At 32.7% G+C, this 20,284-nt stretch overlaps 1 protein-coding gene across 1 annotated transcript in view; it reads left to right on the forward strand.

Annotated features, from left to right (window-relative positions):
- The first annotated feature begins 1,230 nt into the window (after positions 1 to 1,230).
- The window catches only part of LOC117167501 (single Ig IL-1-related receptor-like), a 176,238-nt gene continuing 157,184 nt past the window's right edge, over positions 1,231 to 20,284 (forward strand). The window contains exon 1 of the mRNA XM_033352495.1: positions 1,231 to 2,261. Coding sequence (XP_033208386.1) covers positions 2,020 to 2,261 — 242 coding nt within the window. The 5' untranslated portion in view covers positions 1,231 to 2,019. The remainder of the gene's footprint in view (positions 2,262 to 20,284) is intronic.

Consider the following 20,284-nt stretch of genomic DNA (forward strand, 5'->3'; position numbering starts at 1 on the left):
CCCCCCAACCGTGACAAAACTTATAATTCAATTTATAAGCAATAATAAATTGTATAAGCAATTATGTTTGTTAACTCGCATTAATTATTATCTCACCAAGTGAAAAGATGACAGTATAGTGGAAAGATTCCGGAAATACAGCACTATCTAGTCTTGTTATAGGACAAGATTGTTATAAACAATAATAACTTGTTTAAACAATTATTTTTGTTACATTTTTTTAATTTTTACCTCGCTGTAAGCGGAAAGAGGACGAAAAGTTTAATACTTCAAAAAAATTCGCAACTTTCTAGCACTATTCAAAGACAATATTATTAAAAATATAAATAAATCATTTAAAAAGTTATATTTTTTTACTTGAATTAATTATTACCTTACTCTCATTGAAAAGTGGACAAAAAGTAGAAATTTAAAAAAAACTGCAAATTTTTCGCATTACACTAAGAGAATTTTATTATGGATAATAAATTTTGTAAACAATTATTTTTGTTAAATTTAATGGATTATTGCTTCGCTTTAACTTAAAAGTTGAAAATCAGTTGAAGAATTCAGAAAAACCGCGACTTTCTAACTCTATTCTGAGGGAAACTTGTTAAGTACAATAAATAGTTTAAACAATTTATGTAACCAGCTATGTATCAGTAAAAAGTAGTATTTATGTACTAGAAACAATTTGTATTTAAAAAATCGCAATATAACATAATTAATGCTAGGAACTCGCGAAACCCAATTTCTGCTAATGGCTTATGAGGGTGATATTTAAAAGCTAATTATTTATTTTTATTCTGTAGCTAACAGTGAAGAGAAATGTTGAATTTCAATATTGACGATTTTGAATTAAATGTACAAAAATGTATTGTATGTCTGTTGTATATAATTATGTATTGTACAATGCTTAAAAGATTTTTATGTTAGCTATTTTTAGAAATGTGTAATTGCTTAGATTATTACTTTTTCTTTTTGGACAATGTAGTAATCTGAATTGATTCGTTCAGAAGTAACCAGAAATTACAAAATTTGTTGTAAATTCAAAAACCAATTCGTAGTGAAATATAAATAATAATAACAAATCAACTAATTAGGTTGAAAAATTAAATTAAAAAATACAAATTAACGATCAGTATCGGAAATGCGCGAACAGTGACGAAGGCAACAGGCGGTCCGTTTCAAACTCGTTCGACGGGACACGGCTTCAAGTCGGAGACCGGCAGTTAGCCCTCGGCATCCGAAGCGTTCACATCGTGTGTATATGCATTATAACTTTTATCTTTTATCTTCAAACTGTACATTGTTTCAAATCGTCAATTAAACCCTGTCGCCCAATTAAATGTATTACGAATTCAACCTCGCGTGTGTTGTGTAAGTGTGTGAAAATCAGTGTATGACTCGAAAGTGAGGTTAAGTCTCCATTGACAAATTTAACACGCTATATTCGCGAAAGTTTCCCGCCACAGCAGCCGGTGATATTTCGTCCCCACGTGTTTTTAAAATACATATTCGTGATATTCATAAAGTTAATCCAGGAATCATGAGCTACTACTTCAAAACCCTCTTGAAATTTATCACGTTTCTCACCTTTCGACTGAGACACTAAAGCGGAACTATAACAAAGTTTGCCGTCGGAAGAAGCTGGATGCGATGAATACTGTTTGAACTTTGAAATAAATAAGTAAACACTCCTGCCTCTGCAAACTAGTTGTGTTTGACGACAAATATGAAACAGTGCGACCAAACCGGCACGTAGATATCAGACCGGTTGTTCTCGCGTCGGCGAACCTTTTTCTCTGATTTTTTCAGGCGTGAGGATTGTGGGAAGTACCAAGATTGCTATCTATTCGATCAGCCTGCTGATTGGTGGTTAGGAGTTATGTTGAAGTAAATCTAAGAAAATATGAAAACTCGAGCATTCTGTCTTGTTTTGTGTGGACAAAATTGACAGAATCCGCATTCACGACAGGGTTTCTCCGACCACACACCCTCACACTTTTTAGAATTCTGAGAACCCTATTTCTTTTCATTATGAACGTCGGTAGAGATTCCGGGAAAATGGCAGGCTCACGCGTCCTTATGTTTGTTCTTTTGACAGTAGTTTTCAGTGAGTGTTTGAGTAATGAACTCAAGGACTATTGTAATATGCATAGATTTGAAAATTTGCCAGGAGGCCTCAGGTTTACCAAAGAGGTCGTTACCACGGAATTTGCAACCGTCAGTTCTTTCAAGGCTATTCATTGCTGTCTGCGGGGTTATAGGAGCATAGAATGGTATGTAAATTTTCTATTAATTATTACTTTGTTTTAATGTTTATTAACATATCTCTTAAGACTGTTTTACGTGTTTCAATAATTTCTTTAAAATGTATCATCAACGTGCTGAATCGAACAATTTCAAACGTAAAATTTAAAGTTTTAAAAATTCAGCCAGTCAAGGAAGTCTTCAAAGTAGAATGATTTCAAATGGGTCAGAACGCTTGTGGCTAGAAGGGTGTGGGTTTTAAAAGGAGTCTTTTGAGGGTGGAGGCAGCGTCAAATTGTATTCCCTAATCATTCCAGGAATCGAATTAAGGTAGGTACGAAAATTTTCCCATGAGCCCCAGCCGGAAAATTCCGTAACATTAGATTAGACTTGTCACGACAGTTTCTAATTCTAATTGTAAAAGGTATTGCTTAGACTCTACACAATACCTTTTACAATTAGAACTAGAAGCTTTCAAGGGCCGCTTAAAGTTGTATGTTGTCTCAGATTTCTGCAGGTCGAGACAAGTTTAAGTAAACGAGAAAGGTTTTGTGGTCCGAGAACAGTTGAGAATTACAATCATAATTTGATGTTCTCAAACTTCAGTTATTTACTGATTCAACATTAATTGAAAACGAACATTAAAGGTTTGCATTATTTATTTGTATGTTTAATTTTGCCATTAATTTAATAATGGTTTAAAACGCTTGAATAGCTCCATTATAAATTGATTGCGCATCATTCTATGAAGTGCAGTTCTTTATTTTTTCCGAGAACTGATTAAGGAAAGTGAAAATATTTTAATAACAACACCTTACATACCTTTTGCTTAAAGTATGGATCACAAATTATTCGTTGAAGTATAGGAATTTGCATACCCTGCTCCAAATTTTTAATGGTATTTGGAGAACTACAAATGTGATTATTCCAAAATGATTCAGAATATTAAGTTTTATCCTTAGAGAATTCAGTCACACAGGAAATTCTTAGGATTATGAGCCTCTTTCGTAAGAAGAATTAATTGTAGGGCTTCTTTGCAAATAAGGCCTTTCGGGTCAGAGATTTTTTCGGTTGTCTGCTCCGAAAAGAAAGAATGGCGGGTCTAGTCAATAATTTGGTGCTCCATAAATTATAAATTGAATTGGTCCGTCTTGAATAGTTCCAATGCAATCAAAACTCCCAACTAATTTCTGTCTAAAGTACACAATATTAAAAATTGGTCCCTATAGAGTAAAGAGTGAATTTGGGTTTTAAATCCGTCTAGAGATAATATTTTGGGTCGAATAATCCGTCTCATTTAGTATTAAAGGATTATTCAAGTTTGGCTCGAGCTACTTGAAGTGCGTTTTGCATGATTTCTGTTCTGCGATGCAGAGAGCAAGTACTTTACAAGCTTTTCTGTGTTCGAATGGCACGAGCCAGTTGGCTGCGTGGGTGTAATCCATACGTAATCCCGAGAGTTCCAATGCTTTACTAAACGGACCTTACGGGATTCTCGTTCTTTATTACATGATGACTCAGGACACACCGGTGATTCGAATATACGAGTTTTCTCGCCTGATGCAATAAAAAGACTTTTCTGCAATAACGTTCCAAGTCTCAGAGAAAAATTATTCACAGATATGCAATTGCTTTCTTTTTTATGATCCTCGTGGCATATTTGTTTATTCTTATCTCGGAAGAGTTCACAAGAATTTCAAAAATAAAAACGAGAATTGCAAAAATAAAACTCTTGAGAGAATGAGCTGCTTCACAGAAACTTTAGTGCATTTTCTATTTAAATTTTTACATTCTCATTTTGAAGAAGAATAGTCTTTAGATTCACATTTTAATTGCAGTAATTTCCCCTACATTTCTATGATTTTCCTGAAGCAAATGAAAGTTGGCATTGTAAATTCTCCTCAGAGTATGTTCTGTTATATTGGAGAGTGTGTTTTCTGATATTATATGTAATGTTGCCATGGTCTTCGTGGTATTGCACTAGTATTTGCATCATTATAAGTCTCGAATATAAATCGGTGTATAAATTAGAATTATTGCCCTTCGTAATTATCGGCATCGGTCTTATTTTTCACTGACTTGTTTTCAAAGTAATAGCATTGGGCGTTTTCATAATTTGCGCCAAAATGACCTTCACTACCTTACTAAGATATCTTTAATCAAAATTTATTCATTCATTTCATCTGATGCATAGTATAATAATTTAAAAGCTGAATTGCAAAAAGTTTTTATTTCCCTATATGAAGAAACGGGAAGGAAAAATACAATCATTTCAAATGCGAATAAGTATTAAAACCCTGAGATTTTTCGTTAAGGGCATGTGATACTTAGAAAATTGTTGATTTTAATAACAATTAATGTCTTATAATTTTTTACTATTATTTTTTATCCATTTTTGTCGTTAAAAACGGGAAATATGACTAAGTAATGTGTAGTGCATTTTTGTCTGTGTTATAAGAAAAACTTGTGAAATCTTTTCACTAGTACACGTTCACGCTAAATGATATTTTGTCATAAATCATACATAAGTATTTAAGTAAACCAACGTGGATTAATTTATTTTAAGTATAGCTGAAAGTGCGTTATATCAAACCTTTTATAAAAAAAATACTAAAACCGGATTAATTTCTTTGGAAAATTTTTGTTTTTTAACTTACGTACAGGAAAATTGTTATTCAATGATTATTGAAGTTCGAAAATTCACGTAAATTTACGCGAGGGTTTGAACGTGTCTACGTGTATATTTTCACTACTATATATTTAAATCCAGTGGGTGGATTACTATTACAATGAAATACTTACATAACAAATCGAAATTCGGAGAACTTTTGACATTTTTATTATATAAACGTGTCACATAATAATTTACATTTTCAAGAATTTGAATCTGGGTCGATAAATTTCAGAATGCAAAATGTTTATCTTTGACTTTTATTCACCAATCTTGTCCGCATCAGCGAATGAATTCGTGAGAAATGTTTCGTGGACACTTTCATTCATCAAATGCAGACAAGGAAGAGTTGTACGAGGTAGAAACAAAAGAAGAAAAGAAAATCTTCACGTTGTTGACCGCTATTCAGGGTTTGCATATTTCTTTTCTCTTATGCAATAGATTGATTGAGAGGATGCATCTTGCAACAACTATATGGGCGTTTATAGAACTGCATAGTTTACAAATCAATATATAAAAAAATTAAAATGTTGTATATTTGTACTTCCGAAACTTAAATGACATGTTGATATATTTGTTTGCGATTTTTTTAACCGTTGTAAATCAGTCGAAATCTGTCCCAAGGGCGTAACTGAAGACACTTTTCTTGTTCCTTTTGGGAACTTGGAGAAGCGCAAAAAGGCTGACAATAGGTGGATACATAGACTTTCTAGAATTCGAGAATTCAAGAAGAGCTCTTGGAATTGCACTTTAGTAGATCCTCGAGCTGCTCGAGCAAAGGGACTCCATTATCCGCCGAACAAATGGAGTCTTACGAGTCCATTGTCCATAGAGAGGTTTCCAGGTGTCAAAAGGTATATCTGGGATGCCACCTTCTATTCAGTTTGGAATTCGACAACCCTCAAAAAGTCCCCACGTTAAGCATAAACGACTTGTGAAGGTTTTTTTTTGTTACACCTGTTAGAATTGACTGTAAAAATCAATTATTTTTTTTTTATTGAGTGTCGCTTAAGGGATCATAAGAGATTAAAATCTAGTTGAATAGACTTGTTTACCGATATGAAATTGGATTTAGTTTCATTTATGATCGATAATGGAAGATTCTGACAGAAGAAAGGATAACGTTAATTTTCTAATTGTTGAGCTGTTTCGTTTTAATGAGAAGAAATTGTTTGTTAGATTAATAGCTCGTTCATCGGATTCAATTTTCAAAATGAATTATGTACCTGAAGTTCTGAATGTTCAAATGAAGGAAATATTTTTTGCCATTTCTATTTTATTCATAAATATTGTTGTAGCTACAATAAACAAATGCATTATAATTTTGTTTCAGTAATTATATTATTTGCAATCGAAACTAACAGACATTTTAGCCATTTTTTATAATGAAAAATTCATCAGTAAAATAATTCAAAATTCATCAGTAAAATAATTCGTTCATTTGAACGTTCAGAACTTCTGGCACACAAAGGAAATTAGGTTTTTCTTTATTTTCAACCTTTTTATTTAAGAAGTTAAATATTTATTCTGTCCAATATTAAATTTGTTTTCTACTAACTAAATAACAAAACCTATGGAGAAACTCTTAGCATGAGACGAGGAGTTTCTTCTGAATTCCACAGACATCTTAGAAGAGTTCTTTTGTACCTGAAAATCCTAGAAAAAGATTCTAGAATTTTTTTTTTCTATTTCTTTTCTTGGTATTTCCTTCTCGATTTCTACTGATAGATATCTATATTCCACGAACAAAATATTTCTGAAAGTTTTTACAATTTAAGAAATTGGTATGCAAGTTGCAATACAAAGTTGGAAGCCTTTAATTATTTGTTTAAATTTAAACTTTTTTATTTTCTTTATTCTTAAATTATTTTTACTGAATTTAATTGAATTAACAGTGCAATACCTGGAAATTTCGATATTCGAAAGTGATCCGATTATCAGGATTGATCTTATTTGTAACTAGATCTCGGAAGAAGTATTTCCTCGTGTATTTCATTAAAAATGTAAATATCTGTTCGAAAAGGAAAAATGTAGTGTAAATATTTAAATTTGGGCAAATAGTTATAAGTCATGTAAAAAATTTACAGCTGGCTTATGTCGTTTTCATCTCGTGCATACGCTTGATGTTTATCTGAATATTTATAGCCATATTGGTTTATATAGACTTGATCAAATGTGAAGATTATAATGTCTGAGTCACATTTGTATGATGTCTGAAAATTTAGCAGTGGAGATATTCTGGCTAGACGATTAGTGATTCAATTCTTTATTTCTTTTCTAATCGATCGATGATTCCGGTTGGATACAATTATGACTAAGTTGTAATCGCTATTTTTGTACAAGATCAACATTAAATCTGGCTGGGTGTAATTATTTTTAAGCAAGTAATTTTTAAACATGTTTTTATTTCTGAGAAAATATTTGTAACAGAAAACATATTTTATTTTTTATTTCACTGTAATACTGGATTGTTTAGTTACAGAAAACCTTTTGAAATATCCGAAAGCATTTTTAAAATTTCAAGTCGTATAAATAATTATGTGAACAAAAATTATATAATAAGTATAGGACTACCAGTCCTAAATAGCAATTATCAAGTGGGTAGATCGTGTAAACTGTAAGTAGGTACTAAGTATTCAAGGCAATGGATGCACAAGCTCTTTTGAACCTAAGGTGAGTATTGAAACTAGAACCTTCAGTTAATTGTAATGCGCCCTTAGACTCCTAAAGTTTAATATTTTACAAAGTGTCTACATATACCGAAAAAACCAAAAAGAATTATTTTATAAGTAGAGTGAAATTCTTCAATAGCCTTCCCTTCTATGGCCCTTCCGAGAATTTAAGCCCGCCGCAGGTAGGTGTAAGAGGAGCTGCGCGGGGTCTGTGGCTGTCATTCAGGCGAGAACAAATAAAATCGAGGCGGGCTATAATGAGTTAGTTCCCACCCACCGTCAGCCACAAAATCGACGCTATAGAAGAGTTTCACTGTAACCATAATTTCTTTTTATTTTCAGGCTCACAATCAAAAATATCTATATTTACCTCGATATTTACACAGTAGAATGGTATTGTTCGCAATTTCTAAAGATTGTTTATATGCATATAAAAAATTATAAATGCATGTTTTTATAATAGAACATATACATAGAAGTACGTCTCATAGTCAATTTAATCACTATTTTTTTTCTGTACGACACTAGAAGCGAGACGTAACATGTAATTCACATTGCGATACAATAAAATTGAGCGCATCCACATTTTCGCTTACATGTATCATACGTACATACCTTAGCTGCAGCGAGTTCACGCATTTTTCGCTCCCTTCCGCTGTGTTACACGACTTTTGTGCTAAAAATTCCGAGAACGAAAGGGAAAAAACGACGGTATAATCATAATGAATGCAGGTGAAATTGCCGATCCGCGAATGCTCACCTGACCGTTCTGATTTACTGCACCGAGGTTTGTTTTTGTAATAATTCCGTCAACTTCTTCCAGACAATGGAATTGCGAGAATTGAGCGTGACTACTTTCGGGAAATATACTTACTTTTGTGCCCATTTCTCTCAGATAATGTATCTCTTTTTGCCGTCCGGAAATAATAATTCTAGTAGTGAAGAAATCATAAAATACAAGTTGACTTGAGGCGCATGCATTCGCATTTGCGCAGCTACTAAATTTCTAGATAAATATATTTTAGTGGACAATACATAGAATCTTAAATTTTTATTTTAATATCAAACAAATATAGTGATTTTTTCCACATCTTCGGGGAAGGGTAAATGTGTATTTACACTTTAAACTAATGGCGAATAATTCGAAGAGATGGTTTCGGTACAAATAACCAGGTTTTTCGGTAATGAATGTGGGACCTGCACAGGGATCTTTTTCGTACCAAAATTTCGGTATGAAAAAAAAAGGTTTGTAACGCATGGACAATTTAAATTTGTTTAAAATAGAACCATATTTTATTAACGATTTTTCTTTTGGAATCAAGATTGAAATTATTGATTTTTGAAAATTATAGGATTAAAAATGTTAATCATTCAATCTGTGCTTTATTCAGTTCAAAAGATTCAAAATAAAAAATGAAACAATTTTAAAGGCTTTCATTTCGACTGATTTTTTTTTTTTTAGTTTTCGAATTCTTATCTACTTCAGTTTATCTACTTATCAGCCTTAAAATGATACAATATAGAACCTTGAGAATAATTTCGCATTCCGATTATTTAATTTGTAATTTATATTAAAAAAATGTTTTTGACATTTTAACATATATAAATCATAATGACTCGAAACATTTTAAGAAGGTGGGAAATGACCGGATGTATTTTTCATATCTTTTAGTGGCTATTCTAAATATGATTATATATCAGCTTCCACAATCAGAGGAAATAATTTAATTTTTAAAGCAGTTTAATAGTTTTTCTTTAGCCACTCTTGGTTAAAAAGTATTAGCTCTCATTACCATTGAGCAGCGTTTTCAGACACGCAGGTGAGGTGTGGATTTAACATTTCACGCAGTTCTCCCTTCGTTTCCTGCGTGTCATTAGAATAATAATATAGATGCAGTTTTATAAGAATAAAGATTCGCAACTCAGGACACTGTTATTTCAAGACGGCGGAAGTCGTTAATCGGTTCTTGGAAAGTTGTTTCCCGGTTTCAGATGCACTCCTTTCCACATTATTACCGTGATCAGTGTTAAATTACGATAAGTCACATTTGTGATTATCTCATACATTCCTATTTACTATTCTGGGAAGAGATCAAACCAAAAATGCCTTCGAAATTTATATAATTTGTTTCCTCCTTTACATACAGAGAGACCCCATCGATTTTTTGTATACTTGTTAAGCTATTTCACAATCACTGCCTGATCAAAAAACAATGGCTTATCATCTATTATCTCGAATATTAAAGTTAAGGCGAGATGCATTATACTAAAAAATACACCGAAAAGCTGCTTAGTAGAGGTTACCTATAGAACTTCAAAAATTGAACAGATACCAAGACGCCGAAAAAAGTAAATCGAATGCTTTTTTTAATTTCTCATTATAAAAAAATTAATGCAAATACCAAGGCAATCACAATCAGGTTTTAACACTGTACACAATGTTATTAATATAATTTTTTCACATAGCATAGCTTCACATCAGATTGTAAACTTTTCTCTTATTCACTCAATATTATTTAATAATTTTTTATTAGTGAAGCAGTACTACTATATATTTATTTCATATCTGTTACTCTGAAGGTTTTTCAGTTCTACATGAACTTTTGCCAAACATATCTATGCTCCGTGAATTTTTTAGTATAATTTATTTGATAACAACTTTGAAACAGCATGTAACAAAAAACCCAATTTTTACTCTTACCGAGAATAAATCCGTCAACCGATATATCACAGTTTATTAACAACCAAAAAAAGTGATTGTGAAATATCCTAATAGAACCTTCAGTCAGTTTCGTTGCAGCGTTTTAATGCTTGCGAAAATATAACATCTGCCGCCAGATAAATTTGACAGCTGCGTGAAACAATTGACAGCAATGGTAATCCGCTGACTGATATTTTTGATCGATCGACGGGTACTATGTTATGCATAACTTTCAATTATTTCACACAGTTGCAAAATTTTAATGGCAGCGGAGAACTTCATCTTTTTGCCGGAATAAAACACTGCAAATTAATTGAGTAATGCAGATATTTATGGGTGTAGACTGTAGACGACTAGATTTAAATTATTTTGATACAATTTTGAGAAGATCGCTGAATATTTTTAGTTATAAAAATGTGTGTCATTCAGGGTTTTATATTTCTTATGAATTGATCGAAGCCAAGGATCTTTGATACTCGAACTTTGATTTTGAAATTTTATACATTTGCATTTAAATTAGAAATTGACATTCTCATCTAACTATAGATATGTGCATGTTCATTATATGTCACTCACGCGTTCGGAAATTAGTTAAAGTTTATATCTTAAATTTTTTAATTTAAGGATGAACTTAAACATTTTTTACAGTTTTTATATTTTTTTTATAAATAGTTATTTTAATCCTGTGAGTCACCACATATTTCGTATTTATTGCATGAGGAGTTCTCACGCTCACTTTTATGTTTTATGGTAAAAGAATGTGTATAGTGCGTCATACCAGTCTACTACTATGAGTACATTTCTGAATTATAAGGACTGTGAATATATATTATATGCCTAGATTCGTGCAAACAGACCAGTAATGACAACTACCTGACCCGGTTTATAATAGCTTCGATGACGATCAGCGAGTATATAATCTAGAGGTATGTCAGGAATAGAAAAAACATTAAACAATAACAGTTCTATAAAGGCAAAAAGTTAGCTTAGTTGATAATTTTGTGTTTAACGATGCAGTTTCCGTTTTTCGCCTTAACTTACAAACATTTATTTCGCAATAACTCTCGTCTTCACGAAAAGAGAAATTATTTAGTTAACAATTTATGTAATGAAATAAATGCCACCAAGAAACATAGGGCAGGGTTCTAAATTTTTATAATTATAACAATTTTTGTTTTCCAAAAATACAGTAAAATCATATGTCCATGTTAGAGTTACATAAAATTACTACCTGATGATCCCTTATTGCGAAAAAAATGTGGGTACATGGCCTAAAATAGCTTACGTGTTTGTAGTGGAAAACTTTTGTTTTTATACATTCTTATCATTGCCTACGTTCAAAATTTTCTCGAGAAATCCTTTCTACTCCACACCCAGTCGATTGTCAATTTTCTCACCGACGATAAATCGAATTGAAGCGAATTCTCAGTTAGGTGGGATATGAGGAATAGGAGGGAGAATGTGCACGTATATCGGTAATACAATAATTTCTTTCTGAGAAATTGCTAATAAAAATGTTGTTCCCTCGACGCCACGCTTTTCTCGCCTACGCTCTCTGCATACAAAGATTTTTACTCCAAGAGCCAAACGATCTTGCACCATGTTTCGCATAATTTTTTTATTTAAACTAGAAAATTGAACAGTCAAATCCATACCTTATCTTTTGTATCTCTTACTTGTTAATATAGTCAATTGGAGGAATTATTTAGAAGCCATCAAATTTTAGTTTAAAAGTAAACATGCCGGCACAGAAAGAGAATTTTCAAACACTTCTCAATTTTTTAAGAGTTTCAGCCATTTTTCTTTTGTTTTGCAACCTTTTTTGTCTTACTTTTACCATTTTTATTGAACGTTTAAATAATGTAACTTATTAAATAATTATTAATAAAGCTATACAAAATTGAGCAATTTTTTAAAAAGCTTTATAATTCTAGTTTTGTATTTAAATCGTTCAAAATGATACAATTAGAATATTTCAAGCTTCAACTTTTAAGTTTGAATTATTTATAAATCTAATAATTAAAAGTTGTTTATTCGCAATTGAATTTGAGAAATTTACGGTTTATTTATCGTAAAACCTAATCCTTTAAAATGAAACCATTTTTAATTTTTCAATCTTTGACGCGTAAAAATTAAAAAATTAAAAATATACATACACAAAACTAAATTTATTTGTGCAAATTTCAATCAACTCAAGAGACTACACAGTACTGTAAACCATCAAATGTTGTACAAGAAAACTCTTCACAAAAGTGAAATATTTGTTTCAATACCCTTCAGCCTACAACATTCAATTCTTAATCATAGAATTCTTTAAACAAAGTTATAAATTAAATTGTACGAATTTTTATCAACCATATCCAATAAAATATTCTGCATGAGAGTACACTTCGTCTGCAAAAACCAATTTAATGATTTTTTATTATTTTAATTTTTCAAAACTACATCTTTTATGTCAAAAAACTGTCATGCAAATCCGTTTAAACCTCGGTTTAAACATAGTCGAAACAATTATGTATAATTTTCATTTACATTATACAAAAAATATATTTAAAAAATGAAATTTACATTATATAATGTTTCCCGCTCAATTTTCCGCACCTGTGTTAATTTATGGTTGACCCCAAAAGTTCCTTAATACCCTTTATTTCATTTCCCAAATTTTCACGTCGATATCTCATTTCGTGTGGAGGTGAGTTATTCCGAAAAATTTGGCCAATGCAGGAATCTGTTAAATATCACATGAGCTTAAAAACTTTGGACAGTAATTACAGTTTTTTTAACAGCTTTTGAATCATGCATAAAATGTAAGTGCATACGAGATTAAATTCCAAGCTGAGCGCAACAAATTTTGCACACACGTGTACGTGACATTCGTTAAAATGTGTTTAATCTCTAAATCGCCGGAATTTCGTTACACTCGGTATTTTATTCGCCCACTCCAGTGAGACTAGTCTCTCCATCGTATCGTCGGTGCTTATAGGAATAATTTGTTCACCTCGCTTTTCCAGGGTGTGAGATGTCGTTCGTTTCAGGCACGTTACCGTTTACATGGAAATAAATACGTATGTGCACAGGAAGCAAGTACAGGGGAGAGTCGGGTCGAACCACTTTCTTCCTTATATATACTAGCAATAAATTTCTATCTCTAGCTCTGCTTCGAACCCGCCAGAAGGCAAGCATGCGCGTAAAATAGCTCAACTGATGTATTTACCATTTACATACCTCCTATATTCAAAAAGAAATTACTGATCAAGTTTTAAAAGAATCTTATTTTGGCAATATTAGGTAATTGAAAATAATTTCTTTCAATTCTAAGTTGATTACAGGGCTGAAACTTGAATAAGTCACTTTAATCACTTACATTCACATTAATATGTTTGGTGACGCTCAATATTAATTTATCATACTATTAAATAAGAGAATATTTTGAAACGCTAAAATCAAAATTAAATCAATCGTGAAAGTAGTTTCCGGGTGGAAATTTAAGTCAGGGGCTGGCCAGCCTACCGCTGGAGAACCCGGCTTTAAGTCGGGAGCTGGTGGGAATCCGACCAGCATCGTCACGCTGCGCTGGCAGGCGTCCGGCTATGGTGCGTGGCCGGGAACTGGCCGGGGCTGACCGTGGCCCGGATAAGATTAATTGCTGCTTTACTAGATTTAAATAATTCGTGTTTCAATTGTATGAGGAGCATCTGTCACTGAGTTGGGGGATCAATTTGATTCTTTTTTTACTGTAGAATTGGAGCATATTAATATATAAAATTCCACGCGCCCAGCACACAGGCAACATTAACTACGTTCACGTAGTCTTTGAGAGACAAAAAAGATTTAGAAAATAAATATTAAATGATTACGAGTATTTTGACTTCAAATATTAATAGTCCTGTTTAGAGTAAATACATATGATACATTTTTAAACATTATATTACAAATAAAATTTCTAACGCTACGGGGTATCGAACCTTCATATATCTAAACCTAAATCTAACGCCTAGCAGTCGAGAGTGCTAACCAATGCGCTAAACCGACAAGTTGAAACTCGTTGAAAAAGCCATCCTCATAAGCTACAGTTCAGAAAAGTTAAAGTAGCAACTTTTGAGTACTCTTTTTCTAATTATTTATTATTATGCGGCGTTATGTAAATATAAAATACACGAACTTTTAACAGGAATATCAGTAAAATACTTTTTAAATAAATACTTTAAATCGATTACAATTTTTCTTCGCGTGATATTTTGTTTTTTCCCGTTTTAGACTATTTTACAATTTCTTACAATGACAGGAAATGTAATTTTGTATGAACATTTAAAATTTTCAACGACGGGACTCAGAAGTTCAATGGTGAAAATTGAAAATTTCTTAATGATAAAAGTTTTTTGACTTTCGTATGAGGTTTGGGTTTTAGGTGTTTTATACTATTTCACAACGTTTAAGATTGATATAAAATGTAATTTTTTTCTCAACTTTTGCATTTTTTCATAAAGATGGAACTTAGAATTTTTTCTTGAAAACAGACAGTTCGAATTTCAAACAATTGTCTTCGAATTTTTTTCACAAAATGCATGGTTTGAAAGTCTGAACTCATGAAACCTTAAAATTTGTGGTGTGAAAAAGATATTCACCTAATATATTTTCACGCGTGGAACATCCATGCGGGTATACGCATCCATTTTTTAATGAAATCAGAGAAAGTAATTAAGTTGTAAACAAAGTTCAACAATTTTATTATTGCCAATCAGCGCCCGGCCAGCTACCGTCTGAACATACGATCATAAGATTTGTCCGATCAGATCCCAGTCAGCCCCCGACTGGGGTTTTGACATAAATTTTGTCCAGCGAGTCCCCGGCCAGCGCACGGCTAGGCTCTTAAAAAACAAACATAGCCCAGCCAGTCCCCGACCAGAAACCTTGTTCTACCAGGGCTAACCCGGGCTATTTCCACACGAGTTATTTTCTCTCATATTTTTAAATATGTTTGTCTGTTCTGCATATATTTTTACAAGATAGGACACCGCAACTGAGATGTTGAACACGATGCGATGGAAAACTGAATTGAAAAAGTATGTGTTACTGAGGTTGGGGATATAATTAAGAACTTGAAAAACGGTAAGGCTGCCGGGGTAGACGGTATTAACGCTGAAATGTTTAAACACGGTGGCGCGTGCATACCACATAGACTGTGCGAATTGATAAATTTATATTTCGAGATGGGAGACGTCCGAGGCGATTGGAAAAAAGCGATTATCGTACCAATATACAAGAGAAAGGTAGAAGAAGGCAAGTGTAATAATTACAGAGACATTAGCTTATTAAGCACCGTAAGTAAAATATATTCAAAAATACTTATTCGAAGGCTAATGAAAATAACAGAAGCAAAGATTTGGGAAGTCCAAAGTGGGTTTATGCCAGGAAGGTCATGTACGGATCAAATATTTAGCTTAAGGCAAATAACAGAAAAAAGTTTGAGAGTAGGAAAAAAAGTTTTCTGTGCATTTGTTGACCTAGAAAAAGTGTTTGACAAGGTAGATAGAAGTAAACTTTGGGGAGTCCTGAAAGAGTATGGAGTCAATGGATGGATCCTACAAGCTATAAAAACAATATATACAGGTAGCAAAGCGAGGGACTGTTTCGATATTATTCAAGGAGTTAGACAAGGATGCGTTATGTCTTCATGGTTATTTAAATTATTTATGGACTAGTGTTTAAGAATGGCTCTCTTCGACGAAGAGGGTGTGGTTCTCGAAACAGCAAGGGTACGTGGGTTAGCGTTCGCAGATGATAAGGTTGTTATGGCAGTCTATCGAAGGCTTACAAAGAATGTTGAATAAACTAGAAGCAAGCATGAAGAGCATGGGCCTCAAAATTAACGCAAATAAAACAAAAACTATGATGTTCGAAGGAAAGAGTGAGAAAACACTATGCAATATTTTATTAAATTATGAGAGAATTGAACAAGATGATAAGTTCGTATACCTTGGTAGCTTATTTACTAGGGACGGGAAGATAGATGAGGAATTGGATAGACGCATAAACGAAGGTAAGAAGGTTATTGGTAGAGCAGGGCCCCTTATCCGAAGTAAAAATATATCAAATAAAGCTAAAATGGCAATACATAATTCTGTATTTGTACCGACTGTACTATACGGTAGCGAGACATGGACTTATCAAGAAAAAGATAAGAGTAAAATTAACGCAATTGACATGAGATTCATGCGCATTATATGCGGGAAAATCCTGATGGACAAAGTAAGTAACGAGATAATTCTAAAAGAATGTGGTGCAGAAGAGACGCTAGTAGACACATGGGAAAGAAATCGGTTAAGATGGTTCGGACATGTTGAGAGAATGCCAAATGAACGACTAACGAAACAAGTGTATCAAGATAAAGTAAATGGCAGCGAGCCCAGAGGTAGACCGCGGAAAGAATTGTTAGAATGTGTGAATGAAGCCCTAGTTAGAAGAGTCATAAGAAGTCCCAGAAACACGAGAGACTGCATGAAAAAATACATGGACATAAAAGAAGCTAGAGAAGTATGCCAGGACAGGAAAGTATGGCGGCAAATAGTTAACAAAAAGAGTGTTAGTAGATTGAATGACGCCTGAAACAAAAGACCTTGGCCACTGGTGGACCCAAGTGGGGAACCTTACATAACGACTTCGTGAGGTTCTTCGCTTGGGGTGATTGCTAGAGAGATTGATCAGCAACCTGGGTCGGAGCAGTGTTGCGGAACGAACGTGTTATTTACTTAAATAGCACGAGAATTCTGGATCAATCTGAAAAATCTCTATCCCTTCAACACACTACTCCTTTCCCCTACCGAGTGAGTCACGCCTACCCCGAAAGGGAAATGGTGGTATATTAAGCTAGCACAACACTATGAAGGCATAGAGATGTAACCTATTTCATAATTTAGGGCTAATTTGGGCCCGTGGTCCTAAATTTTGGCTCTTTTATTAAAAAAAAAAAATAGTGTTTGCGCTAGCTTAACGTTAAGCTGGCCGAACATTGCTGTAAAACGTGCTAAAAATGATTTTACGGAAAATTCACCTTATACAATAATTTATGGCTCATTTAGGGTTCTGGGAATATGATAATGGAAAATTAAAAAAAAAATTTAACAATTTTTGTTTAAATAATTCTAGTAAAAATGAAGTAAACAATTTTCTTCCTTTACCCTATGTTAAGGCTCACTTGGGGCTCCATAAATATGGTATTTGAATTTTACAATAAATTGTTTAAACAATTTTTGTTTAAACAAATTTGCCAAAACAAAATATTTTTACTCCTCGCATAATTTAGGGCTCATTGAGGACTAATTTGGGCCCGTGGTCCTAAATTTTGGGTTCTCGTATTTTTAGTAAAAAATAGTGTTTGCAATAGCTTAACGAAAAGTTGCTTTAAGATTGCTGTAAAACGTTATAAAAATGATTTTGCTACAAATTCACCTTATAGAATAGTTTAGGTCTCATTAAGGGTTCTGGGAATATAATTAAAAATTAAAAATAAATGTTTAATCAAATTTGCCAAAACAAAATATTTTCTTTTCTCTTGCATAATTTCAGGCTCATTTAAGGCTATTGAAAAATCATCGACCGAAGGTCGCGTATTATTTCCTTTACCCTTTTTTTGGTTATACATGGTGTTGTGCCACCTCAACGTTATAAAAAATACATGAAGAAAACAATTAAACCCATTTTTACTCCTCGCATAATTTAGGGCTCATTGAGGACTAATTTGGGCCCGTGGTCCTTAATTTTGGGCTCTCGTAAATTTTGTAAAAAATAGTGTTTGCAATAGCTTAACAATAAGTTGATTAAAGATTGCTGTAAAACGTTATTAAAAATGATTTTACAAAAAATTCAACTGATAGAATAGTTTAGGGCTCATTAAGGGCTCTAGGAATATAATAATTAAAAATTTTAAAAAAATGTTTAAACAATTTTTGTTCAAACAAATTTGCCAAAACAAAATATTTTCTTTTCTTTTCTCTTGCATAATTTCAGGTTCATTTAAGGCTACTGAAAAATCATCGACCGAACTTCGCGTGACATTTCCTTTACCCTTTTTTTTTTTGTTAAACATGGTGTTGTGCCACCTCAACGTTATAAAAAATACATGAAGAAACCAATTAAACCCATTTTTACTCCTAGCATAATTTAGGGCTCATTGAGGACTAATTTGGGCCCGTGGTCCTTAATTTTGGGCTCTCGTAAATTTTGTAAAAAATAATGTTTGCAATATCTTAATAAGTTGGTTAAAGATTGCTGTAAAACGTTATTAAAAATGATTTTACAAAAAATTCAACTGATAGAATAGTTTAGGGCTCATTAAGGGCTCTAGGAATGTAATAATTAAAAATTAAAAAAAAATGTTTAAACAATTTTTGTTTAAACAAATTTGCCAAATCAAAATATTTTCTTTTCTTCTCTCTTGCATAATTTCAGGTTCATTTAAGGCTACTGAAAAATCATCGACCGAAGGTCGCGTGACATTTCCTTTACCCTTTTTTTTTTTGGTTATACACGGTGTTGTGCCACCTTAAACGTTATAAAAAATACATGAAGAAAACAACTAAACCCATTTTTACTCCTCGCATAATTTAGGGCTCATTGAGGACTAATTTGGGCCCGTTGTCCTAAATTTTGGGCTCGTATTTTTGGTAAAAAATAGTGTTTGCAATAGCTTAACAATAAGTTGGTTAAAGATTGCTGTAAATAGTTATAAACATGATTTTACAGAAAATTCACCTTATAGAATATTTTAGGGCTCATTAAGGGCTCTATAAATATAATAATTTAAAAAAATGTTAAAACCATTTTTGTTTAAACAAATTTGCCAAAACAAAATATTTTATTTTTTTCTCTTGCATAATTTTAGGCTCATTTAAGGCTCCTGGCAAATCATCGACCGAAGGTCACGCGATATTTCCTTTGCCCTTTTTTTTCTATATGGTGTTCTGCCACCTTAACGTTATAAAAAATACATGAAGAAAACAATTAAACCCCTTTTTACTCCTCGCATAATTTAGGGCTCATTTGAGGCTAATTTGGGCCCGTAGTCCTAAATTTTGAGCTCTTTTATTTTTTGAAAAAAATAGTGTTTTAGCAGTAAATCTGGGCTGGTAAAGAAATGATCAAAATACAGATGATAATCAGATAATTTTTTTCGTGAAAGGCCATTGAGAAGTGGATTGATCATTTGTAAAAAAACTCTGGAGCCAAGTGCACATGCCAATAAATTTATTCCAATGCTTGGATCATTTTTGCCACAATAAACGTCTTAATTGAATAGATATCCATTGGCTGCACATAAGCCCCAGAGCTTTATCCCATATCGATCAGGCTTGCAAGGCAGATACTGTTTCAAGCTCGTACGACCAAAAAATCGAACCATCATTTCATCAACTGAAAGTGCTGTTGAGAAAAAACCAAATTGTTGAATATTTTGCCGGAATAAATTTAATATTTTACGAACTTTCCATGCTTTATCTTTATCATTAGCATCCTCAGTTTTTGAAAATTTTATTTTTGATTTGATTTCACGAAATCGATTGCGGCTCATTGCTAAAGCTACAGGAGATATTCGGATATTGTAGGATGACAGCACTATTATACCTATGAAAGTGTTTAGTTCTTCTGTAGATATTTGTAAGCCATTTTGTTGGCTAGCTTCTATGATATAGTTTTTTATTTCTCTGAAGAAAAAGCATTCAAATAACTCCACAGGTGACATAGATAATATTTTTTTCCGTACATTATCAGACAGAAAAACTTGATCATCTAGATTTCCAGGGCAAACTTTTTCTTCGTTACTCCATGGAAAAACGTGATTTGGTTCCAATTGTTTTTGAGATGCTGTGTAGTTATGAAAAACAGATCTATATGATACATTCGGTCTGGGAGATTCCGATCCCGAATTCTCGTCATCTGATGAATCATCTCCATCAGAGCCAGAGTAATCTGGATTAGGTATGATGATACGTTCATCATTTTCATCGGAATCCC

The sequence above is a fragment of the Belonocnema kinseyi genome, chromosome 2, assembly GCF_010883055.1.
Source record: "Belonocnema kinseyi isolate 2016_QV_RU_SX_M_011 chromosome 2, B_treatae_v1, whole genome shotgun sequence".
Classification (NCBI taxonomy): Eukaryota; Metazoa; Arthropoda; class Insecta; order Hymenoptera; family Cynipidae; genus Belonocnema; species Belonocnema kinseyi.